The following is a 25,539-nucleotide window of genomic DNA, read 5'->3' as shown; positions in this document are numbered from 1 at the left end:
CTATTAATAAACCCAAATGCATCTCAACTGTTGGGTGCATTTAATAAAACTGGAGTAAGAAATCTGAAATCATTGAATTGTTAAATATTAAATCTAATATATTTGAGTGTATATTACATTTAGTGATAAAGTGAATAACTTATCATTTAATTTTGAGAGCAAGTTTTGCCTAAGAAATTCAGTGTCACTTAATTAATTTAGATGTTCAATTTTTAATCATCAAACGGTATAAATGTGTTAAAATCTGAATTCATTAAATTTAAGTGATGAATTGAATTATCAAATAAGGCCGCAGTCTTTTCTTGTGTCTTGCCGGACACAAACACTGTTGTCCCATTTTTGCCTAAAAAATTTGTACCATGGTAATTCGTTTTTAATTAGCCAGCCAAAAGTTAGATTCCAATTTATGACTTGCAAAAAAAAAAAAAAAAAAAAAAAAAAGCGGTTATCAGTCTCAGTCAAAAAGGGCGAGAAAGGCATTGCTGTCGCGACAGATACATCACAGGATTCGCACGCTCTTTACTTTTTTTTTTTCCTTTTGACCAAACCAACGTAAATATTGTACAGCAAATCTATTGGATTGATCCTACGTTACGTTAACAATTTATCAGAATCGGTTAAAAAAAGATATCAATTGCGGTTGTTGGGCAGCCCTGAACCCCGAGCCGCCCACCTTAAATTCACTAACATCCAAATCCCACCAACTCCAAAACAGTCCATTTATCCCAACCCATTCAGACTGCCCGACCCAAACATGGCGCAACTTTTCTTCACCAAGTACGTGGTAGGCCCTACGTCAAGCCAGCCCACCAACTCCCACACGTCAACCTCTCCCAATCCACGGCACCCCCACTCTTCAGCAAGAATCCCTTTCAGGATAGCCTGATGTAGAAGTAGAACCCTTCTTAATTATAGTGGAGTAGTATTTCCCATAAAACAAAAAGAAAAAGTCATCTTATATATATATTGTATACTTTCACAATGTATGTAATAATTGAAAAAAAATATTATTCATGCTCCAATTTTTATTAATCACACTCTCGCTATCATTTTTATCACATAATTTTTATTTATTAAATTATATTATAAATTATAAAATAAAATAATGAGAGTGTAACTAACAGAAAATGGAGTGTGAATAATATTTTTGTAATTGAAATTCATCTCAATTTTTTTTTTTTGGGGTCTAAGGGAAGGAATCAGTTTAATTCACAATTAAGTGACATATATGGTAGTATATACAAGTTTAATCCGATAAATATTACTTATAGTATATGGAAAAAGAAAGAAAGAAAGAAAGAAAAAAATGTATTTCCACGTTACGCCCCTGACGGATATATATATATATCCCAAAGCCACCTAAATTGGCCACCCCTCTCCATCCATATGTACCAACTTTATTGTTGAACAGCTCTCCTTTGTCCCTCCTAAGTTTTCCTACCCACCGCAGAAATGCCATCAGAACCACCCCCAAACTTCTGGGGCGACATGCCGGAGGAGGAATACTACGCCTCCCAGGGCGTCCGCAACACCAAGTCCTACTTCGACACCCCAAACGGAAAACTCTTTACACAGTCATTTCTTCCACTGGACCCTCAAGAACCCATCAAGGGTACGGTGTACATGAGCCACGGTTACGGCTCCGACACCGGCTGGCTCTTCCAGAAGATATGCATGAGCTATACCACCTGGGGATACGCCGTCTTCGCCGCCGACCTCCTTGGTCATGGCCGGTCGGAAGGCATCCCGTGCTACCTCGGCGATATGCAGAAGATCGCCGGTGCGTCGTTGTATTTTTTCAAGAGCATGAGGAACAGTGAAGAGTACAAGCATTTGCCGGCCTTTCTGTTTGGGGAGTCAATGGGTGGACTGGCTACTTTGCTCATGTACTTCCAATCTGATCCTGACACCTGGACTGGAGTGATCTTTTCGGCCCCACTTTTTGTCATCCCCGAACCTATGCAGCCGTCCAGGGTAGTCTACTCTTCTCACATCCTCCAATTTTTTTTATTTTTTTTTTGGGGGGGGGGGGGGGGGGGGGGCAATGTTACTCTGACGGGATAATGGAAGATGAGGCAATTAGTAGTACCATTTGGTTACAACTTTCTAGACCTTTCAAACATTTACAAATTCAATTGGTTTGAATTTCGTTTTATGTCAAATTTTAGCATTAAATTTGGAAAGAATCTAATATTGCTAAACATTTGCTAATACATGCATAGTATTTGGTTTGGTGGGAAGTAGGGAACATGGTCGGTGCTTGCCACTTTATTTTGTAAAATTTGCAAATATTTTCTTTCTCTTTCTTCTTACCAAACATTAATGTTATTATGTATTGAAGGTGCGGCTATTCGTGTATGGATTGTTATTTGGCATGGCGGATACGTGGGCAGCAATGCCAGACAATAAGATGGTGGGAAAGGCTATAAGAGACCCTGAGAAGTTGAAGATCATTGCCGGAAATCCAAGAAGATATACAGGTCCGCCCAGGGTTGGGACCATGAGGGAGCTCGTGAGGCAAACTGAGTACGTACAGAACAATTTCCACAAGGTGACGGTGCCATTTTTGACCGTTCATGGGACTTCTGATGGGGTCACTTGCCCGTCCGGCTCCAAAATGTTGTACGAGAAAGCTAGCAGTCAAGATAAAACCTTGAAGTTATACGATGGGATGTACCATTCGTTGATTCAAGGGGAGCCCGACGAGAGTGCAAACCTTGTGTTGGCTGACATGAGGGCTTGGATTGATGAGAGGGCTCAGAAGTACGGTCCAAAAGCAAAATGTAATGGATACTCGTAGGGGTTCTCAAAAAAAATATATATATATATATGATTGTTGAAAAACTTTATATTGATTAATACAAGTGGGAGGGGCGTAGAGGCATTATTATGGCTGAATCGAAAGTGTTCTTCTATTTGTACGAAAAAGTTATGCTGGTGCTCTGGGACAAAGCGAAACACACCAGATACTGTATTAAATTGTCTTCAATTGGAAGCGATGGTTTTTCTGTTTGATTATATCAGAATTATTCGATTGCTTACGGTACAGGCTTGCAAACTTTCCGACAATTTGGTAGTGAGCTGTTTATTTTGTGAAGACTGTCTCCAACTCCAATTAGTCTTGGACAGTGGTGGTAGGTAAAGTTGGTGGAAAGTTATTCCAAAGGCCTACCTATCGCAGAGTTGGGACGCACTATTTTATCACAAGAATCAGTCAATCACCAATTTTATTCCCCAAAAACAAGCGACGTCCATCTCAAGTTTCAAATAACATCAACCTTTTTTTTCTTTTTTGAAGAAAAAAAAAAAAGAGACACCAACTTTTGTTTTTCATTTCGGAGCATTAGATGTCAACTTCACTCACCAACTTCCGATTTTGACGTCTGAAAGCACAAAATCTTCTTTGAGGTTTTTCACCATCCACTCCGACGGAGGGCCACCAAAGGTAATCTCATCGATTCAGCTGTCTCATTTTAGCCAAGGCATTAGCTTCCCGAAGGATACAGAGTTACATAAGAACAAAATCAAGCAAGCAACCGTTTAAACATTTCACTTGGTACTGATTTTAAAAACCATATGAAAGCTGTCCAGAAATCGATTACAAATGTCAGATTTTGCCAGGGTGGTTCAAGTCCAGGGATGTTATCATGACAATCATCTTTGTGCTGGCATAACTTTCACATTGCTTTGGAGACCTGACCCCCACAAGGATATTATGATATGTTGAGGGATTGGAACAAAACACACTCGACTAGAATCTGCAATTGATTCATTCATTTAATGAATGATTCATACTGTGCTCAAAGAAGAAGGCATTGCTATTAGTGACGGTTAAATCTGTGTCTCTTGTAATGGATTAATAGGCACGGCCAGTTATGAACAGTATGCCGTACCAGCCTGTGCCACTTCAAGATACAAACAGTGCAGACTTTAAGCATCTAGTGAGACTCCAGAGATCACAACTAGGGGACGGGGCAGATTTTCTTACCATCTATAGCTCCTTCGTCAATATTTTAGGCATGTTTTAATTTATAATTATCCCCAACGCCCCACTCCATCAACTCCAGCCTTGCACAAAACCAAAACTCTGTTTTCGGCTTCCTAAAATTGCTATATCATGACTGATGACGTTTAGAGAAGTAACTCGCCTCACACTTCCTTGCATGGAAGTTCAAACACAATACGCTGGTGACCCCAACCAAGTCTTTCTTTGAGCCACTGGCCCCTGAATACAGATTTACATGGTACTGATTGATCACAAGATTCATAAAGCAAGATGAAACATGACGTGAATGCCCAAATGACCTTATAACACACGATCAATCAACAAGTGTTTTAAAGTTCAAGCACCTCGTACAGAATCTACTATTTAAATGCCTTAAAGAGAGAAAAGATGGAAAACAAGGGATAAAAAAGAAAAATGTTTCGTGTATCATACAGCAATAACCTTGTGACGGTACAAACTCATGCATTCTTTGAGGGCCATGAAGCTTGTGCCGACATGATGATTCCAACAATGACTCCAAACAGTCCAAGTGCGCTACCAAAAATTTCGATAACCAAAATCTTAACAAACAGTGTGGAGTTCTGTGCATCAGACAAAGCACAGCTGCTTCCAATTATTCCCACACATAACCTTTGTCAAAGAACACAAGAGAAACAGCAATATAAAACATGTTATCAAAATGAAGCAGACATTGCTTTATGCTCAAGGTCACCAGAAACATATAGAAAAACCAAGAAACTTACCCACAGACAAGATTTGCAAAGCCCACAATTATTCCTGAAGCAAAGATGGAGTAGCCTGCTCTAAGGGATTCTGGAGCATATATCTGGGAAGTAGGGACACTCTCTAACTTTGTCTGAAGAATGATAGCCACAATAACTCCATATATAGCTACAGCCTCACAAAAAATTACGCTGAACAGAAAATAGAATGAGATTGAAGCAGCTTAAAAAATCATTTGCAGCACCAAGATAGATGTACAAATTCATAAATATAAAAAGAATTATGCCTAATCAAGAAAATACAATTAGGTGATAATTATTACAAAATAACACAATCACAATCCAGAAGTTCATTATTCTTCAAATATAAACAGCACATCTAGCATTACCCAACAGTCACCATAGGCAGAATTTGGAGCAAGATGAATGACGCTACATAAAAGCATGGCTCGGAAAAACTGTATTGGGTTACAAAATAGTGACAAAAGCAAAGGTTTTCAGCCCAACGGCATTTCTGTTGACTTCAGCATATATTTTATGATTAGAAAGGTGAAAACTGGGAAATGTTTGTTTTCTGGCTCTCAACAAATGGTGTTCCATAAGAAACTACTAAATCAATTCTCAGACACAAATTATTTATCCAACCTAATGTCTTGAGATCTAATTAGACACTTTAAACAAAAGGTGTCTGAAGTCAGGACCCAAGTTCATTCTTTCCTTTATCATTTTCTTTTCACACTGAAAGTCCCCTAGGAAGTAAGTTACTTCTTTAGCATATAGAATATACAAATAAAGGACCCCTAGTAAATTTGTCAGTTTTATAGTCCTGAAAGAGTCTGTGGACATACACCAATCTTGTTTAATTTCATGGTAATAAATGCAAAGTAGGAATAAACATTTCATCCTCCTCTAGAACAAATGCATGTTTCCTCGACAATTCCAACACTTAGAAACAAGACACAGAAAAAAGATATCCATCTCCAAAAATGATTAGATAAAAACATTAAACCAGATAAGTGCAAGAGAATAGTTAAAGAAAATACCAAAAGAAACCAAATAAATGCAAAGAAGACAAGAAAATGATTTTTTTGAAACTCTATTTAACTTTTGAATGCTGTTACAAGAAGACTAAGAGAGAAAGGAAAGAAATATCTGAGATGTATATCAATGGGAAAAATAAAGCTAGTTCCATAGCATAGCCACCAGATTTAGCTTGAAAAGAGTTCATTATTAACATTGGCACATATTGACTGGCCTCCACCACCTTGGCCAAGCAAAAAGGGGAAAAAAATCAAGAAGAGATCTTTGTAATGGCTGACTAAGATAAAAAATTTAACTATTTTTTCCATCATGAGAACTGGGAATATAACACTCTCAATCGTAGCAATAATACATCTTAGACGTCATGATAAACTCATATGTGAACATTGTTTATTGTTTGTTTTGAATCATAAGGTCCAGATGGAAAACCTGTTTAGACAGAAACCCCCCACCCCAAAACAAAAAAAAAAAAAAGGCATTTGCACTAGGGCAAAAAAATCAATCACATAATCCAAGTCACGCTCCTCACGGTTTAACACCTGTCATCAAATCTATCCTCAACCCCCCCCCCCCAACCCCAAAAAAAAAAGCCTAATTTTCAATAACCAATGTTAGCATTACTTCTATTAACTGGTAGAAAACCATAAGTACATTTCACGTGCTCTAGATTTTGAATCACAAATGTTGCATTGTTTGTCCATAGGTATCTGTTAGCAACGATCTAGGTCATTTCATTTAAAGAAATCTTTGTGATGACACTTTTAGATCAAATACACACATTCTTACAGCTGCAATGATAACATTACACAGCAGAAGCTCCTGCTACAAATCAATGCCATGTTTATGAAAAGCAAGACCTAATCGGAACATTGTTGCGGAAATGAAAAGCAGAAAGGAAGGAATAATCTCAAACTTTACACGGCCTCATCCAATTCTGACTGTGGCATAGCAGTAGAAGACATTAAGCTAAGGCTCATTAGATAACTCAATACGTTCGAATTTACACTTTTACCATCACTTTACCACTTCAAATCAGAACATGCATTATCAATTATATTCACCACCGGAAAAGCAAATAATTTAACCCACAAAACATGTTTATAACGATAATAAAGAAAAGGAATTATCACCTGATAAGATTTTTTGATGTAATGCGAGGGGCTTTAATAGCTGCACCAATTAAACTGCTTCCAGTTATAAATATCCCCCTGTAAACAATAATTGCACCCGCAAATAATAGCTTTCTTCAATTTCAGCTATCACAAATCTTGTACAGTTGAAACGCTAGTGAATTTTGAAGACAAGAGATTACAGAAGAAGTTAGTATACCAAGCAGCGCCGAGGACAGAGACACCGATGGCGATGGCGATTCCGACGGCGGAGAAAGTGTAGGGCGAGATCTGAACCAAAGCCCGCGACCATGAGCTCGAAGACTCCATGGTTAACAATTTTTTTCCACCAGGAACAAAACCTGTGTATCCTAACAAATTCGGGAGAGATTTTGATCAGTCTCGATCGATGGATAGAGGAACCATGTTGACGATTGGATGTCCTAAATTGTCACTTAAAATTGCGCTCGAATTTGGGCTTTGTAACACTAGTCACAATGATAGTATCTTAGATGGGCTTGATCCAGAAGTTCTCAGCCCAATTTCTGACAACGGGTTCCTAGGGGTCTAAACTCCAAACCAGTCGCAGCACGGTCTACTATTTAACCCACGGATAGCAGAAGATCCAGAGCACGGACTTGTGCATGTTAAAATGGTAAGCTAGTGGTTTTAGTACTCCTCATCTGACTTTTTCTTCTTCTAATTTCAAAATGCCACAAACAAATGAATATTTTTCTTTAACAAATTAATGCAGTAGTTGTTTTAATCAATTTATGAAATTTTTTCTGAAAAACAAATTACTTGCTAGGAGAATAAATATTTATATATATATATTTAGTTTAAATTGCTATTTAACCAAAAATAATTCCTTAAAGAAAGTGTGAAAACAGCAATAAATTTGTCATTTCATAATATATACTGCGATATTTTTGAGAGATTGAAAGTAGTAAGCTATGGAATTTCGAAGGTCGGCTTTGTAACCTTAAAATGTTGGTTGGCAGTTTTAGTTATTTTGAACGACCAAAAAAGTGATATTTTAGTATGCTAAAATTAGCAAACACGATGAATTGTGGCTTTCAAAATTTTAAAGTTACCACTCTGTATTAGGCTTTAGATGTAGTTTATAGAACAATTAGTTTTTGGTTGTTTTGGAATGAAAATTGCATTCTTTGCATAAACAATTATTGGCATTTTAGAAATAAGATAATCGAATTCAAGAGTTCAGTTAGAAGGAAGGAAAATTAAGCATCTTCATGCATCCAATAACATTTGTTACAACTTAAATTTGCATTGTAATAATTCTAACACTGAGCAAGTTAATTTAAACAAAACGCAATAACATGAATTTAATTAACATGGAAAGAAAATAAACGCAGAAGCATGTAAAAACAATAATAGCTCTGTTTGGATTGCATTTTTCTGAATTTTTTATGAAAAAATTATTATAGTCATTTGATAGATATATAAGATAAAAAAATAATTAAAAATTATGTTCATGAAAATTTCATTTTTTTTTTTTTTGAGAAAATTGCTTTCCAAACAAAGCAATTATAGTAAATCAAAAAGTGTCCAATTCGACTAGAGAAACAATTTGACGTCGGTCTGTTGTACACCCGGACAAGTTGACGGGCCCAAACCTAACAGCAATTTGTCCGGAGGCAAGGGAGGATCTGGTCACACGTCAGGCTTCGCTTTTTCTTTTGTTAGTCGCGAGGTCGATGATATTTTTGGCCAAATAGGTAGTACTAGCATTACCCTTTTTAGTCCACGTGGATGCAACCTCCACCGTTGAATTGCACGGGACCAATAATGTCCGCTCGTGTCCCATGCTGTCACTCAAGCTTATGGAATATGTTGTGAGAATATGTGCCGCAACTGGCTTTCCATTCATCAAAATTTGGACCATTCCGGTCTTCCCTCAATTTTGTGTAGCAGTTGTCGAAATTGTTTTCTCTTTTTCTGTTGATTGACGTTGAACTCGGGGCTCTGAATTAACCAATTCGTTCTAGTAGATTAGCAGCCTCAAAACTCTTCACCTGCAATGAAATTTAAAAACGTGCAATAGTATATATTTATTTATTTATTTAAATTTAAAAGTAGGATTCTCTTTTACTAGTCCTTCTTGGTCTAGTTGGACTCTCTTTTAAAATAAGTTAAAAGTAAAATTAGTGGATATTATTGATTGGTATCTAAAAAAACAGCTCTTTTTTTGGTGGGAGTGTTTTTCAAAAACTAATTTTTTAAATATAATAAAAATTTTTAAAAAGTACTTTAAAAGGTAATCTAAAATTTAGTTTAAATTTTTTAAAAATTTTTAAAAATATCTCAAAATATATTATAGGAACTTTTCTACTCTTAAATATCCCAAAATATTTTCTAAAAATATCCAAAAATATAATCTAATAACTCTGCTACAACAAAATTTTTCAAAAACACACTAAAAAACAGCTAATCCAAACAGATCTTATCCTAGTGTTAAAAAGAAGTTGGAGTTTCAACGTTATCTTTATTTCCTTCCCCCTCTTTAACGATGGAATAGTCTTTTGGGTCATATTTTTTACATATTAGTTGCATATAGTACTTCTAATTAATGCTTCAGTGGCCACCGAATTCCCTTCATGTCCTTTTCTGCATTTTCTTTGTTTTATGCTGCTTATTTGCTGGTGAAGTTGACTTTTGCTATTATTTTTGGGGTGATTTGCCATCTGACATGCATTTAGAGCATTTATTAAATATCTATTATAGAATGCATGGTGACATAGTTATTTTTATAGTTATAAGTACATGATTTTTCTAAAAGGTGCTCTTAAAAAGATCGTTAATACATTTAATATTCACCTAATTTATCATATATTTATATATACTAATAATGATTTTTTTTAACATTCATATATTTTCTCTATTTAATTTTACCTATCTTTTCTTGTATTTATTTACTTTTTCTAAATAATTTTATATTTTAAAAAATAACCAATAACATATATAGTCATAGGGATTAAAGTACTATTACTGCAGAGAATACTTATAAATTAAGCAAATCTTCTTGCATTTAATTAAAAAGAAATAAGTAGCAGCCGAGAGGCAAGAAGACAGGAGTATCAAATCCCAGAATCTCTCCTTAGTAGAATTTTGTCATCTACTGCATCGGTACTAGTAGGAGAGCGTGGAAATAGAACAGAGAGGGGCGTGTTCCGCATTAATAATATTTTTTTTTTCTCCTCGCGGCCCAATCCACCAACTAAGCCAGATATTCATCTATCACATGAGCTGTTGTCCGTCAGAATAATCAGTTCTGATTGAATTAGTATTATTATAACCTGCGATTTGATTTAATTCCTCCTCCTTGTACCGTGAGTCAATCAACTCGAAGATTGTACTTGTCCGTTTCTTTTCTCCGCCAGGATCTCACAGTAATTAAGTGTCAGTTTTTTTTTTTATCTAATGAAATTAAATCAGGAAAGTATATAAAAGTAAGGAGAGCAATGAAAGCCAGTGGTAAGTGTGTAATAAAAATGAAAATTTAGGCGTATTAATCAGTACCTAAAATGAGTACAAAAAGCTTATCTGTTATGACAAACAATGCCAACGGTTAATCCGGACATAGCCCCTCGGGTCGACTCGGTTGGTACTGGGGTTGCCTCGTTGAGTCCCAGGCCGTGTGGTCAAAGTGCGATTCCTTTTACTGTCTCGAGTCTCTTGGGGGCGGGGGCCTGGGTGCAGTGAGACTAGTCGGGCCGAAGGTCTGGACACCCATTGTGTTGACAAAAAAAAATTTAAAAAATCTGGATATAGTTTTTTTTTTTTTTATTTTAAGATGTCTATTGTTCTTCATTTTTTGGCTAAAATTAAACTTTTAATTTTGAGGATAAGGAATGCCCCATTTCATAATCTAGTTCAACATTTAAATTTAATGGATTCAGATAGTTTGATAACAAAAAATTGAACATCTAAGTTAATTAAGTGGTACTGAATTTTTTTGGCAAAACTTGCTCTCAAAATTAAGTAATAGGCTATTCACTTATTACTGAATATGATATGCACTCAAGTGTGTTAGATTTAATACTTAACAGTTCAATAATTTATTTGATTCAAATTTTAGATTTTAAATTTCAAACTTCAATCTTATCAAACGCATCATAAGTTTCTTTAACATCCTGTAATTGTTGCTCGCGGAGGACAAAACAAAAAACTTCTATACATGAGGGCAATTATACAGGGGACGTTATACCCTGAAAAGAGTTTTGAATTTGTTTGGATAGAGTATTATTATTTGGAATAATTATTGTAATATTTTTTTGTGATGTGATGTATATGAGATAAAAAGGTGGTTGAAAATATAAAAAAATGAGTTGAAGAAAAATGTGTTTCTAATGCAAACAAAATATTATTTGAAAAAATTTGATATCCAAACAAATAATTTCTTATTTTGCACCAAAACTAAAAGTGAAAGTACCTCTGATACAACAGCGCGTGTTTGGGAAGTGATGATTTGAGATAAAATAATTTGCTTCACAAATTCCAATCATCATTTTATATTCCCAATCACTTTTTTATCTCACATACATCACATCACAAAAAGTGCTACAGTAATTATCTCAAATAAATCATCCAAATTACTGACATGAACGTTGTATCAATCATTGGCGACATTGCAATGTACAGAATGATACCATTTGTTTATTTATTTATTTTATTTTTGGGTTGGTTCATGCATTCAGGCTTCAGCCAGCCGGCAAGTTTTGGACTCGGATCAATTCTTTTTATAAGCAGAACGATTAAGAAAACGTGTTCCCAGATGAGGGAAAATTCAGGCCTTACTTAATCGTGATTTACTTCGCCCTTCGTGTTTTTCTTTTTCTTTTTCTTCCAAAATCACCTTTCTCTGCTACTTTCATGGCTCCTCACGATCTTATTAAAGTCTTTTTTTTTTTTTTTTAAAATGATCTTATTCAAGTCGAGTGCCATATAAGCGTACGTTTGCTTTCTGTTATATATTAATCCCCTGTCAATTCCCAGGCATTTAGTGTTGGTATTTTTTTTGACTACTTGCGTAAGCGAATATGAAATGAATCTAGCGGTGGTGGAAGGTGGCAGGAAATATTAAGATGGCAAATCTGCAGAAAGTGCCTCTCTCTTTCGGCCCTCTATCAAATGCTCAATTTGGTCTCCTTTGAGCAATCAAACTTGACAGCCTAAATTGAGTTGTTGAAAAGGACCGAAGCTTTTCAACAACTTGCTCAATTTCGTGCCTCTGAACAATGAAATTCTGATGAAGCAGATTAAGAATTTCCTTCAATTTTAAACGTGATTTTAATGGAACGCAACCCTTTTGTCCCGCTTAAGCGAAGACGCAGCAACTGCTTCATCCGTCCCAAACTTTTGATCACGCTTAAGCGAAGATTCAACTCTCTCTCTCTCTCTCTTTTTATCAATAGTACTTTGATTGTGGAAATTCAAATTTTGGATTTGAATGCAACATGTCATTTGATTAAAAGTAGAGATAACATTAGGGGACAAAAAAAAGAACAAAAAAGCGTTTTAATTTTTTATATAGGACGCAAAATAGAAAGTAGAACAAAAAATTTGGAACGAATGAAACGTGTCTTATTCCTTTCCTTGTTTCCCAATATGCTATTTTGTTGCTTTGTGCCGTCTTTGTTTCTCTGTTCTGACTTTGTCAGTCAAAGTCTGATTTTTCAACATAATTTGATATACTGTTTAGTCAAAAAATTTTTTAAAAAAAAACTGTGTAATGAATATTGCATAGTCTACTATACTCTTGCGCTTAATTCTTCTACGCTATACTAACTTGTGACGATCTTTTCATTTGCCAAAATGTGCTTTACAAAATTGAAAATAAATTTGGATCAACTTAGGTGATTTTACTGTGTACATAGTAAAATCATTTATTGTATAGTACTTTTTTTTTTCCCCGTATTTACTGTTTTAAAGTTGAAAAGATCTCAAAGGTATTTTGGTAAATTCATCGAAGTCAAATTGGTGACGGTTTGGAGGAGGAGGTGGGAAAAATCATTATTGACCGGAGTACTAAATTTTTCTCACATGATTCACTCGCGTTTCCGGTTTGTTTCCCACTTTTCGTCCTCTTTCACTTTTCTTTTCCTTTCATTTCGGCATCGTATTTCTTTCAGAATTTTCTCCCACAAGCAATAACTATGGCTCTACCAATCAGTATAAACTAAATATTAGTGTATTACTGTCCCATTCGGGGACATCTCATAAAATTTTTAACAATTTTTTAAAGGATGTTCATAGGGTGTTAGTTTAAAAAATTAAGAAAAATAAATAAATATAAAGAAAAATGGATAAAATTAAATAAAAATATATATAAATATAAGAAAGAATAATAATAATTAATATGTGTATGTATATATATATATAATAGGTTAGATGAATATTAGATATTTTGACGAACAGGACACCGTTAGAGAAAAAATCATTTTTTTAAAAGCATTAGGAGTGGCTAATAACCTATTGCAACTTGAAGAATTGTTAATACAGAGTGATCAATCAAAACCCGTAACACAGAGTCTTACTGGTTCTAATCTTCTTTTGCCGGTAAGTAGCATTAATTTTTTACCACCGAGTTTCATCTTTCTCTCTTTTTTTTTTTTTCAGCAAACGAGTTTTTGTCTTTCTCAACCTTCACGAGAAGGGTTTTCATTCTTCGCTCCTCTGTAGGATTTATATATATGTATATATACGCTCTGGAGTAAAAGATATTTTATTAAAGTATCTTCCTCCTCCGGAATTTAGCCTCTGCAGGAAAGCATTCTTCCTTCCTTCCTTCCTTCCTCAATCTCAGGCAACCCAAAACCTTATCCCTCTCTTCTTCACTCTCTCTCCCTCATGGTCACTTCATAAAAATTCAATTTTTGGGTTAACTTCTTGAGGGGATTTCAGGGATAGAAAGGGAGGAGGGAGAGAGCAAGAAGAGAGGCTGAAAAAGAAAAAATGCAAGCTGTTTTTCAGACAAAAGGGCTTCTTTCTCTACCTTCAAACCCCAAAACCAGGGCTTTGCTCAATCCTCCACAGCAGGGTTTAAGGCATAGGTTTAGCCCTTTCAATCCCTTGAAAAACAAACCATTTTCAGGTCTCTCTGTAAATCTTAATGGGTTCCAAAAATTTCAGGGCTTTGCCACAAAGCCTAATTTAATTATCCCAAAAAATAGAACTTTCCATGTTTGCAGGGCTGAGGCTGCTGCTGCTGCAACAGGAGCCGACGGCCAGCCAGTTTTTCGCCAGCCCGAGCCACCCAAGTTTTTGGGTATAGAGCTTAATACCCTTAAGAAGATTTTACCTCTTGGCATGATGTTTTTCTGTATCCTCTTCAACTATACAATTCTTAGGGACACCAAAGATGTGTTAGTGGTGACAGCTAAGGGGTCAAGTGCTGAGATTATACCTTTCCTGAAAACTTGGGTGAATTTACCTATGGCTATCGGGTTCATGTTGTTGTACACAAAAATGGCTAACGTGTTGTCAAAGGAGGCTCTTTTTTACACCACAATACTTCCCTTTATCGCCTTTTTTGGGGCATTTGGGTTTGTTTTGTACCCGCTCAGCAATTATTTTCACCCCACAGCTCTTGCTGATAAGCTTCTGAATATACTTGGCCCAAGATTTCTAGGGCCAATTGCTATTATGAGGATCTGGAGTTTTTGTTTATTTTATGTCATGGCAGAGCTTTGGGGAAGTGTGGTCATTTCGGTGCTTTTTTGGGGGTTTGCTAATCAGGTAACTATCTCAGCCCATGAGTAGGGATGGCTGTATATTAAGAATTATCTCTCTTCCGGATTGTGTTAAAAGATTCCATTCTCTTGAGCATCTGAAACTGGCATAATTATCTTCCCCGTTAATTATTGTTTCGTGGGGATTCCAGTAGTTCAGTAGTTCAGTTTATTATCTTTACGGAAATCAAACTACTAAAGCTGATGTTGCACATGCTAGATTCTTCATAACTGTTTTTTTTTCTCATCTATTATTAGGTTGTGTTCAACATTTTCAAATCTGCGTTTAAATTCTTGTTTTCCTGTCTATATAGGAAGTTATACTTGGTTTGCATAGGCCTTTATTTATTCATGGGATCATATTATTGTTATTCCAATATATGATTTTGACTGTCCAGCAGGGTTAATATCCTGATGTGGATAACAGTGACTTTTTGCAATATGCTTTACATACAAAGCCAAAAAGTTGTCCCTCTCTTCTCTCAAAAAATTTCTAAACTGTGCTTTGCCGCCTCTCTTTTATTTCTTGGATTGGTGAAGTTGGTTGAGTTGGGCTAATTTGGGATATAGTTCCTCGTAGACAAGCACAAAAGCCGTCATACTTTGGCCCATATATAAAATTTTCTATTTCCTGCTAAACTGAGCCGTAAGCCCAGAAACAAAAAAGGAAAAACTGGTTCTACATGTTTTGTATTGACATTATTGGTACAGTCCTCCCCTTCCTTTGCCCCGTGGTTGGAAATGATGAATTAATGTTTTCTTTATTCATTGTATTATGTTATTGTCGTGGTGGTGAACTAACAGGCCAGTTCTCATGTTTATCTATTAGTTTCTACCTAGCTTTGATGATTTTTGTTTTACCATCACTTGATAAAATTTAAGTTACTGGTGATACTGGTAAATAAATAGATGCAATTGAATTTGCGTGAATTCTTTGTTATTTTTCTGCAATTAACTTTGCTGAATGCTTTGTTGTTGCAGATAACTACCATTGAAGAGGCTAAAAGATTCTATCCTCTGTTTGGACTGGGAGCCAATATTGCCCTTGTTTTCTCTGGTCGGACGGTGAAATACTTCTCTAATTTGAGAAAGAATTTAGGTCCTGGAGTTGATGGTTGGGCCATCTCCTTGAAAGGAATGATGAGCATTGTTGTGCTGATGGGGGCTGCCATCTGTTTCTTCTATTGGTGGGCGAATCGCAATGTGCCTCTTCCTACCCGTAGCAAGAAGAAGAAGGTAATCTACAAGGATGCTGTTTTTTCTTTATATATAACTGATACAGGGGTAGCTTTTGCTGCTTGATACTGTCCTTCTTGGTGCAATTATTAACTATGATGTTAACTTTGACAGGAGAAACCAAAGATGGGGACAATGGAGAGTTTGAAGTTTTTGGTGTCTTCTAAATATATTAGGGATCTTGCCACTTTGGTTGTTGCATATGGCATTAGCATTAACCTTGTAGAGGTTACATGGAAATCCAAGCTCAAAGCTCAGGTATAAATAAATGTGGCTTTCTAATCTATGGTATTCTGTCCTCCTATCTGCTTGTAGACTTATTCTTTTAGTACGATGCAGTTTCCTAGCCCAAATGAATACTCATCCTTCATGGGTGACTTTTCAACTGCTACTGGAATAGCAACTTTCACGATGATGCTTCTGAGTCAATGGATTTTTGACAAATATGGCTGGGGGGTGGCAGCCACAATTACACCAACTGTTTTGCTCCTCACAGGAGTTGGCTTCTTTTCCTTGATATTGTTTGGTGACCCTTTTGGGCCTTCTCTTGCCAAGTTTGGGCTGACTCCACTTCTTGCAGCAGTTTATGTGGGTGCGATGCAAAACATTTTCAGTAAAAGTGCCAAATACAGCTTGTTTGATCCGTGCAAGGAAATGGCCTATATTCCATTAGACGAGGAGACCAAGGTCTGATGCTTTATTTGCCATTTGGATTTCTTTCTTTTTAAGCTAAATAAAAGATTCAACATTCAAGATCTCGAGTTACAGAAATTCAATCATCATCATGAGTACATAGATGCAAAATGCAACAGCTAAGAAAGCACTACTAAAAAAGAAAGCATGTAGGCTTCCAATATCTAAAGTAGCTCGCATGATAGTAGGATCTGTCTAGTTTCAGGTTATGCTCAAATACAAACTTTTAGGGTTGAGAGACTAAAATAGCATTTTGAGCTCTAATGTTTGTTGCAAATAAACTCATTGTTGATTTTATTCTTGTATCAGATTAAAGGGAAAGCTGCAATTGATGTTGTCTGCAATCCATTGGGAAAATCTGGTGGTGCATTGATTCAACAGTTTATGATATTAGCCTTTGGCTCACTGGCAAATTCCACTCCTTACCTTGGAGGTGTACTTCTAATAATTGTTGGCGCATGGTTAGCGGCAGCCAGGTCCTTGGATGGCCAATTTACTGCATTGCGACGTGAAGAAGAGCTTGAGAAGGAGATGGAGCGAGCATCTGTTAAAATCCCAGTCATGACTCAGAATGAGAGTGATAACGGTTCTCTTGCGAGTGGAGCAGCTCTAAATCCTGCTGAGGGTGGCCCTGCCAGCACTTCTGAGCCCTCCTCTCCGCGAAGTGTGTGATAATATCGTTGAATTAGTTGCCGAACGTGAGACCATAAGGAAATGAAAGTGGAAGTTTTTGTGGTGGTTGCGGTGTTCCTGAGTTCACTACTTAAAGGGGGGATTTCAAAAGTGGTGCAGGTAGGATTTGGATTAATTCATACTTTTACAGAATAATCAAAAACTATAAAAGATGTAATCAGCTTATTGTAGTTCATTTGATTCTTCTCCAAGCTTTTACTTACCATTGAGAAACATTTGTTAGATACGTTGATGTAGAATGCAGAATATTTAAGATTTTAACTCGAGAATGCATAATGGTTCTGGCATGTTAGTTAGTGTAATTACATCCCCCTCTTAGATTGTCTCGCTAGAAAATTCAAGCTTCAGTGGTTGTTTCTTTTTTCTTCCACAATCTCTGCAGCTGTTGTATTTTTTATGAGAAAACGAGTGAGCTGGTGTGTCTTGTATATCATAACTGTCTATCTCGGTAGCTGGTTGCACCAATGGTTTGTCTTCCTGGCATGGCAATGTGGGAATGCACAGGGGGTCTGAGTGTTTGCCACAGTGCATAAAACGCTGAGAACATTTCTCTTAAGCAAGCAGCAATGGATTAATGATAATATATAGCAGGCATAGGACTGGGTTAGGCACAAAAAAGCTGTTAAATCTACCAACCAGGGTTACCATTGGGTAGCTAAAATTAGGCCTACTTTTGATGGGCAACAATCTGAAAGGCCCAAATCCGGTAGCATTCGGATATAACTTTTTTTTTTGTGTGGGTTTGGATTCAGCATTCGATGACACTTGAATCCAAATCAAATAAACCCATTCAACCGACACAGTTACCACTTAAAGGACACAATACCGCTGGGTAGTGTTTGAGATAAGAAGTTTCACTATGAACATCCCAACTATTGGGGAACTACAGGGCTGGGGAAAATGGGGGAAGAAGGTGTCAACAGCAACAACTCCCTACTCCTTTTTTGTTTTGTTTTTTTTTTGAGGTGTTAAATCGCCCGGTGTTTGGTGATTGTATTGCCCTGATTAATCTGGACCGATACTCTTTTAACATTATTTTTTTCCTTTCCATCCTCAAGACTCGGGTTTGACTCTCTCTCGACGTTATGTTATTTTTTTTCCATTCACAAGACTAAGAGCTCTCGTTTACTTGTACCAGTATATCCTAGCCCAGCCGGTAAAAATCTTGAAGTTGTATCTGGCGCAGAGACTAATAAGAGCTAATAAAATGAACGAGTGCGGAGAATGAGAGTGTTGATGGCCTTTTACTGTTGTGCCAGTTTTACCATACTCTACCAATCCACATAGGATAAAAAAAAAAGAAAAGAAAGAATATTACATATATACGCCATAAAGTGTTGCAACTTACTTTGGGCTAGTGGTAATTTGGTGAACAGAAGAAGCGAACAAGGCCTTGAGCCTACGGTGGAGACAAAACCTTTTAATGCAAATTCGTCCTGGGAGTGACATATCATGGATTATTCCCTGTAGCTGTTGAACAAAATTAATTAGCATTACCGGACATCCCAGCGAAAGGGACTTGAAACGAATAGTATTACCGGACATCCCTCACTCCTCCCTCTTCTTATCCTATACTCTTCATCACCCATGTTCACGGCACCAACCACGAAGAATTTTTTTTTCCCCATTTCGCCATCCTAAATGATGCGGCCAGGTCTACCCTTTCTTAACCTCTACCCTTTTATCTACAAGTACTGAGTTTGACCATGTCACAAGCATACTGTTGAAATAGTGAAGAGCATGATGTACTAGCAATGTAGCAACCTTTTGTTAGCATCACTCATCAGCTTCCTAGTCCTCTGCTACAACAGCTATCTAACGCTATTCTGCTGCCAAAATGAAGAATGACAAACTGGCCTTGCCAGAGTCCATCACTACCTTTGCGGGCAGAACGACACAATTTGGAGCAGAATGTTGGTTTGATGATGCTTGCATTCTTGATATGGATTACTTTGTTAAGACTGTATCCGGAATTAAAGCCAAGGGAGTACGGCCTGAATTGATTGGTTCAATCATCGCCCATTATTCATCCAAGTGGCTTCCTGACTTGTCAGGTTCAGGGGATGAGGTAGAAAAAAGCCTGATAAATCTTGAAGAATCCCCTGATAGCGTCACATCTTCTTGGATGAAGAAGAGGTTTTTCGTCGAAACCCTGGTCGGAATCCTCCCCCCTGAGAAGGATTCTGTCCCCTGTACCTTCCTTCTGAGGCTGCTCCGGACCGCCTGCATGGTTGGTGTTGAGCCCACTTACAGGGTCGAGTTAGAGAAGAGAATTTCTTGGCAGCTTGACCAGGCTTCGCTCAAGGATTTCCTGATACCGTCTTTTAGTCATACTTCTGGGACATTGCTTGACGTTGAACTGGCTCTTAGACTGGTCAAAAGGTTCTTGAATTTGGATGAAACTTTCAGAAGTGGAGCTGCATTGATGAAGGTGGCTAAGCTTGTGGACTCTTACCTTGCTGAAGCTGCGGTGGACTCCAATTTGGCGTTGTCTGATTTCATTGCTCTTGCTGGAGCACTCCCGGCTCATGCTCGTTCTATTGATGATGGCTTATACAGAGCCATTGACACCTATCTCAAAGTAAGTTGGAACAATTTCAATTCTTCATTTTTATTTTTATTTTTATTTTTTTTATGTTTTTATTTTCTCCTGCTGCCTCTTGAACTTTTCAAGTTTACCCTATATTCATATATATATATATATATACTTGGTGGCTCTGCTACCCTTAATAGAGTGTTGCTTAATTTTGTTGTATGCATGTTGCTTTTCTCTCTGGTATAGTAAATTAACATTACACCCTCATTTGGTGAGGGGAATTAGGATAGATGCCAAATTTGGGGAAGTAGGAGTTGTTGTGCTGTCACCAGCATTAGATTCTTCATCGCACAACCAACAAGCTGCATTGTTCTGCTTATCAAAACAAAATGAAACAGATACGAGTCATATGACTACACCAGACAAACAATGAACAAAGAAAGTAGACCAAAAAAGGGGTTTGGTATTGTCCTCATATGAAGGATTTGGAAAGTAGTGTCACGAGCGTCCCTTTTCTTTTTATCCACACGTAAAAAGTTTGGAAGATGGTTCATAGCCTTTAAATTGATTTTTCAATGCTGTAGTCTACGTCGAGGCATGGCATTTGATCATCAATCACATCAATGAGCCAATGAACACATTTTCACTCCCAACTTATGAACCAAAGATTGAGATAGACATCAAATTACTGATATAACATGGCTTTCAAATTACAGTATCACCAAATCTTTTGATGCACATAAATTTGTTCGAACTAAATGTACAATTCATGTCAATCGAAGAAATCTTTTGGGAAGTAATTTACTGGTTAATATCTATAGATACAACAACAATCAAGCTGATAAATTTACTCCGGACACTGGCAGGCACATCGGGGAGTATCAAAGCAAGAAAGGAAGAATCTTTGCCGATTAATCGACAGCAGAAAACTGTCAGCAGAGGCCTCGTTGCATGCTGCCCAAAACGAGCGTTTGCCGGTGCGGGCAGTAATTCAAGTGTTATTCTCAGAGCAAGCAAAGCTCAACAAGCAGATCGACTGGAGTGGATCCTTCAGCGGCACCCGTAGCCCGAACATGGGGCTAGATCTCCCTGCCAGGTGCATGTCAAAGCGAGAAATGAATGCTCAGCAGTTGGAGATCAAGAAGCTCAAAGAAGATGTTTTAAGGCTTCAAAGCCAATGCATGAACATGCAAGGACAAATTGAGAGATTATTGGAGAAAAAGAAGGGACTTTTCAGTTGGAAGAAGATTGTAATGCCTTCGTTTAGAGCCAACAAGTTAACTAACGTTGAAGGAGAAGGTGATTTTGGAAGACAAACTCCTGTTGATGTCAAGACTAGGCTTGTCAAAGGCAAAAAACCACCCAAATGGAGGAATTCTATGTCTTGAGATTGACGTTGAAAATGGATTCTAAAATGTTGGATTTCTCAATAATGCTTTGTAATTGTATAACAATATGTTTAGTTTTTCAAGTATCATTCGGTAACTTAAAATGTTCACTTCTGGAGAATAATACCCTGATTTTCCTAATTTCTCTTCATTTTTTCACTATTCGACCTATTGCAACTTGCGAAGTCAAGGATTTGTCTGGATATCTCATTTTTTTAAATAATATTTCGCTTGCATCATAAACACAATTTTCAATTCACCTTTTTATATTCCCAATTATCTTTTTATCTCACATACATCACATCACAAAAAGTGTTACAGTAATTATTTCAAATAATACTCTATCCAAACAAATTCGAACATTTTCCCGAAACTATTTAGAGTAGAAAAGTTTCTGCCTTTATCCTATAGACATTCAAGTTATTGGCAAAAGTTCCAGAATTTTACAGTTGCTATCAGGTTCCATTAGCAAAACACGATAATGGTTTGCACATTGTGATTCTATCAATATTTTTAAACGGCACTATTTTGTCTGATTTTAGAAATTTTTATTTCTGAGGCGCAAGAGTTAAGAGCAGCGTAGCATCCTCATTTCAATTTGGCTATCCTGATCAAAACCATAATGTCATTCTACCATAAAAAGAGCTAATTTCTTGTCAAAACTTATATAAAATCAGTTGCAAACTGGCTATGCAGCAAAATTTTAATAACAAGGTATTGTTGCATTTAAGTACAAGCAAAAAGAGCAAGGGAGAAACTCTTTAGCTCGCAAAAATAAAATTTGGTGGCTGCAGACGGGGTCGTTTTGTGATCAATCTATGCTGTACATTATCCAATTACCCGGTAGCATGTCTTAGCCGTTAAACCTCAGCCAAAACCCCCACTCGAAACTATCAGACCAACAATGCTCTGCTTCTGCAGCTCCACAAATGGCGGTGTCTGTTAAAACCCCGTCCATTTCTCTCCACTCTGACCTACTCAATCCCCAAGTCTCCAACTTTCAGACCTCCAAGTCCCTAATTTTCTCGAACACTACACAGAAAGCGCATCAATTTCCCCTCAGAAGAACCCGCAGTTCACTCCTTAGCTCCACAGTCCACCCAACTGCTGACCCCAACTCACACCTCACCCAACTTTGCCTCCAAAACCAGCTAGACCAAGCCGTAACCTTCCTAAACACTTTACCAAAAGACCCACAAAGTAATATAGATGAAGAAACATTTATTTCTTTAATTAGGTTGTGTGAATTTAAGAGGGCCTTAAATGAAGGGGGCGTAATTTATGAACATATTCTAAGCTTTAGGTCCCAGTTGAGTTTAAGGTTAGGAAATGCGTTGTTGAGCATGTTTGTGAAGTTGGGGAACTTGAGTGATGCCTGGTATGTGTTTGGTAAAATGGAGGACAGAGATGTGTTTTCTTGGAATGTTTTGATTGGTGGGTATGCCAAAAATGGATATTTTGATGAGGCATTGGATTTGTATCATAAGATGTTGTGGGCTGGTTATAGGCCTGATGTTTTTACTTTCCCCTGTGTTTTAAGAACTTGTGGGGGTATGGGGGATTGGAGTAGGGGTAGAGAAATTCATGTTCATGTAATTAGGTTTGGATTTATATCAGATGTTGATGTGGTTAATGCTTTGATCACTATGTACGTGAAATGTCATGATTTGGGTAGTGCGAGAATGGTGTTTGATGGAATGCTTTGGAGAGACAGAATATCATGGAATGCGATGATTTCGGGGTATTTTGAGAATGGTGAATGTTTTGAGGGGTTGAGGTTGTTCTTTTTGATGCGGGAGTATTGTATTAACCCGGATTTGATGACAATGACTAGCGTGATCTCAGCATCTGAGGTTCTTGGTGATGAGAGGTTTGGTAGGGCTCTGCATGGATATGTGGTAAAGACTGAGTTTGGGGTTGATGTTGCGGTGGATAACACATTGATTCAGATGTACTCAAGTGTTGGGAAGTGGGAGGAAGCTGAAAAAGTTTTTAGCAGGATTGAGTTAAAAGATGTGGTTTCTTGGACAGCAATGATTTCTGCTTATGAGAGTAATAGTTTGCCTGAGAAGGCTGTTGAAACTTATAAAACGATGGAGCTACATGGTATTATGCCAGATGAGATCACCATCGCCAGTGTTTTGTCTGCATGTACTTCTTTGAGTCTTTTCGACATGGGTGTTAGGCTTCATGAGCTTGCCAAGACTACAGGTCTTGTATCATATGTTATAGTTGCGAACACTCTTATTGATTTTTATTCGAAATGCAAATGCATTGATAAGGCCCTGGAGATCTTTCATCAGATATCTGACAAGAACGTGATATCTTGGACATCGATTATTCTTGGGCTTCGGATCAACAACAGAAGTTTCGAAGCCTTGATTTTCTTTAGGCAAATGAAACTCAGTGTAAATCCTAATGATGTTACATTGATCTCTGTTCTTGGTGCATGTGCTAGAATAGGAGCTTTGATGTGTGCAAAGGAGATACATTCTCATGTATTAAGGAATGGGTTGGCATTTGAGGGATTTCTACCCAATGCACTCCTAGACATGTATGTGCGATGTGGAAGGATGGCCCCTGCATTGAATCAATTTAGAATACAGAGACAGGACGTTGCTGCATGGAATATTTTGCTAACAGGATATGCCCAGCGGGGGCAGGGCACGCAGGCCATGGAGCTATTTGATAGAATGGTGCAGTCAAAGGTTGAGCCAGATGAAATTACTTTTATATCTCTTCTATGTGCTTGTAGTAGATCAGGCATGGTGAGCGAAGGCTTGACTTATTTTCAGAGCATGAGAGACGCTTACTGCATTGCTCCAAATTTGAAACATTATGCTTGTGTGGTAGATTTACTTGGTCGTGCAGGGAAGGTCAATGATGCTCTTGATTTTATACATAAAATTCCCATAAAAGCAGATGCAGCTATCTGGGGAGCCTTGTTGAATTCATGCAGAATTCACCGACAAGTTGATGTTGGGGAACTTGCAGCAAGGCACATAGTGGAAATGGATAAAGAGAGTGTTGGTTACTACATGCTCTTGTGCAATTTCTACTCTGAGTGTGGTAAATGGGATGATGTTGCACATCTCAGGAGAATGATGAGAGAAAAAGGGATTACTGTTGATCCTGGATGTAGTTGGGTAGAAGTAAAGGGCAAAGTCCATGCCTTTCTAAGTGGTCACGATTTCCACCCTCAAATAAAGGAACTTAATGCAGTTCTGGAGGGATTTTATGTTAAGATGAGAGCAGAAGGTCTTACTGAGCCTCAGAGCAGTTCCGAAAATGAACTTGAAGCCTCAAAAGCTGAGGTTTTTTGTGGACATAGTGAGAGATTGGCAATTGCATTTGCACTGATAAACACTGTCCCTGGGATGCCGATTTGGATAACAAAGAATCTTTATATGTGTCAAAGCTGTCACAGCACTGTAAAGTTTATTTCAAAGGTTGTTCGTAGAGAGATATCTGTGCGGGATACTGAACATTTCCATCATTTCAAGGATGGGAAATGCTCATGCGGGGATGAGGGTTATTGGGGCCATTCTTAGCTTCAGATAGGTTCTAATATATCCCACTTATTCTCAGAAAAATGCTGGATCAACAAATTTATCGGGTTCCATGTACAGTTTGACCGTTTGGAGCTGCATCCAACTATACCGCTTGGAAGAAGAGCAAACACATGCCTTGTGAAAAAGCCTCAGCAGTTCATTGCTTGAGATAGCAGACTAACTGTTCTCCCTACACGCCCTACTAAATGTATTGCTGTTAGACGTCGAATTTGTTGGTCAAGTGAATTGAGATGCTTAGGTTGAATATTTGTTAGTAAAAACTGGGTTAGCTGCTTGGGACGTCAGTTGTACACCATGAGGAGCCCAATTTAACTCGTTGGCCCTCGTCTCTCTCCCCCTTGTACCACTTAACAGTCCTTATACCAAAAAGAAAGTGATAGTGATATTAGCATGAAATAGTTTGTTGTTAACTTAGTGGTATATCTCTGATAGAGCAAAAACTGTTTAGCTAGCAATGTAACAAGAGAGGAGTATAGGCTTTTGTGGTAGTAATGGCAAATTTGCTAAGATGAGAAATTTACCAAATATAGAAAAATGACCGGTCTATGCTTTGTTTTATTTGAAAAAGACTTCTTATACTTTGTCCAACATACTTTTCACAGAGCAGTAATCTGGTCGGGTGGCTTGTTTGGATAGTGTTGCATATGAAGTGTTCCGAATAAGGCGCTCAAGCAGGTTTCTTTACTGCTGTACACAACTTTTTATTGTTCACTTGCTAATCAGCTGGTTGTGCATGAAACACTGCTGTAAATATTGCCAATAACCAATCATCAGTTATTGTCTTTCACATGA

The 25,539-nt window shown here is 37.4% G+C and overlaps 5 protein-coding genes across 5 annotated transcripts; 4 read left to right on the top strand and 1 right to left on the bottom strand.

Annotated features, from left to right (window-relative positions):
• The first annotated feature begins 1,359 nt into the window (after window positions 1–1,359).
• On the top strand, window positions 1,360–3,018 carry LOC113742726 (caffeoylshikimate esterase). The gene is made up of 2 exons (XM_027270652.2): window positions 1,360–1,974; window positions 2,342–3,018. Exons 1-2 carry the CDS (start codon window positions 1,453–1,455, stop codon window positions 2,798–2,800), a joined length of 981 nt encoding a protein of 326 aa, XP_027126453.1. The 5' UTR covers window positions 1,360–1,452; the 3' UTR covers window positions 2,801–3,018.
• Window positions 3,019–4,284: 1,266 nt separating this feature from the next.
• Window positions 4,285–7,329, bottom strand: LOC113740567 (V-type proton ATPase subunit c''2). The gene is made up of 4 exons (XM_027268114.2): window positions 7,099–7,329; window positions 6,900–6,977; window positions 4,750–4,920; window positions 4,285–4,636 (listed from the first exon to the last, which is right to left on the bottom strand). Exons 1-4 carry the CDS (start codon window positions 7,206–7,208, stop codon window positions 4,465–4,467), a joined length of 531 nt encoding a protein of 176 aa, XP_027123915.1. The 5' UTR covers window positions 7,209–7,329; the 3' UTR covers window positions 4,285–4,464.
• Window positions 7,330–13,650: 6,321 nt separating this feature from the next.
• On the top strand, window positions 13,651–17,538 carry LOC113742698 (plastidic ATP/ADP-transporter-like). Its single transcript, XM_027270610.2, has 5 exons — window positions 13,651–14,636; window positions 15,611–15,865; window positions 15,980–16,123; window positions 16,205–16,552; window positions 16,868–17,538. Exons 1-5 carry the CDS (start codon window positions 13,854–13,856, stop codon window positions 17,228–17,230), a joined length of 1,893 nt encoding a protein of 630 aa, XP_027126411.1. The 5' UTR covers window positions 13,651–13,853; the 3' UTR covers window positions 17,231–17,538.
• A 1,399-nt stretch (window positions 17,539–18,937) lies between these two features.
• LOC113741812 (root phototropism protein 3-like) lies at window positions 18,938–21,316 on the top strand. The gene is made up of 2 exons (XM_027269454.2): window positions 18,938–19,832; window positions 20,654–21,316. Exons 1-2 carry the CDS (start codon window positions 19,089–19,091, stop codon window positions 21,173–21,175), a joined length of 1,266 nt encoding a protein of 421 aa, XP_027125255.1. The 5' UTR covers window positions 18,938–19,088; the 3' UTR covers window positions 21,176–21,316.
• Window positions 21,317–21,968: 652 nt separating this feature from the next.
• Window positions 21,969–25,143, top strand: LOC113741823 (pentatricopeptide repeat-containing protein At1g15510, chloroplastic-like). The gene has a single exon (XM_027269466.2). The coding sequence runs from the start codon at window positions 22,105–22,107 to the stop codon at window positions 24,724–24,726; it is 2,622 nt and encodes an 873-aa protein (XP_027125267.1). The 5' UTR covers window positions 21,969–22,104; the 3' UTR covers window positions 24,727–25,143.
• The last annotated feature ends 396 nt before the right edge of the window (window positions 25,144–25,539 follow it).

Source organism: Coffea arabica, chromosome 4e (assembly GCF_036785885.1).
Source record: "Coffea arabica cultivar ET-39 chromosome 4e, Coffea Arabica ET-39 HiFi, whole genome shotgun sequence".
NCBI lineage: Eukaryota > Viridiplantae > Streptophyta > Magnoliopsida > Gentianales > Rubiaceae > Coffea > Coffea arabica.
The sequence above is the reverse complement of the archived record's forward strand: the minus strand, read 5'-3'. Positions and strand labels throughout refer to the sequence as shown.

Excerpts from the sequence above, each read along its gene's own strand:
- LOC113742726 (XM_027270652.2), top strand. The coding sequence starts at position 1,453 with ATGCCATCAGAACCACCCCCAAACTTCTGGGGCGACATGCCGGAGGAG. Across the intron at positions 1,975-2,341 it reads AACCTATGCAGCCGTCCAGG|GTGCGGCTATTCGTGTATGG; the intron begins GTAGTCTACTCT and ends TATGTATTGAAG.
- LOC113740567 (XM_027268114.2), bottom strand. The coding sequence starts at position 7,208 with ATGGAGTCTTCGAGCTCATGGTCGCGGGCTTTGGTTCAGATCTCGCCC. Across the intron at positions 6,978-7,098 it reads TCTGTCCTCGGCGCTGCTTG|GGGGATATTTATAACTGGAA; the intron begins GTATACTAACTT and ends TATTGTTTACAG. Across the intron at positions 4,637-4,749 it reads TTTGCAAATCTTGTCTGTGG|GTTATGTGTGGGAATAATTG; the intron begins GTAAGTTTCTTG and ends TCTTTGACAAAG.
- LOC113742698 (XM_027270610.2), top strand. The coding sequence starts at position 13,854 with ATGCAAGCTGTTTTTCAGACAAAAGGGCTTCTTTCTCTACCTTCAAAC. Across the intron at positions 14,637-15,610 it reads TTTGGGGGTTTGCTAATCAG|ATAACTACCATTGAAGAGGC; the intron begins GTAACTATCTCA and ends TTGTTGTTGCAG. Across the intron at positions 15,866-15,979 it reads CCCGTAGCAAGAAGAAGAAG|GAGAAACCAAAGATGGGGAC; the intron begins GTAATCTACAAG and ends TAACTTTGACAG.
- LOC113741812 (XM_027269454.2), top strand. The coding sequence starts at position 19,089 with ATGAAGAATGACAAACTGGCCTTGCCAGAGTCCATCACTACCTTTGCG. Across the intron at positions 19,833-20,653 it reads CCATTGACACCTATCTCAAA|GCACATCGGGGAGTATCAAA; the intron begins GTAAGTTGGAAC and ends GGACACTGGCAG.
- LOC113741823 (XM_027269466.2), top strand. The coding sequence starts at position 22,105 with ATGGCGGTGTCTGTTAAAACCCCGTCCATTTCTCTCCACTCTGACCTA.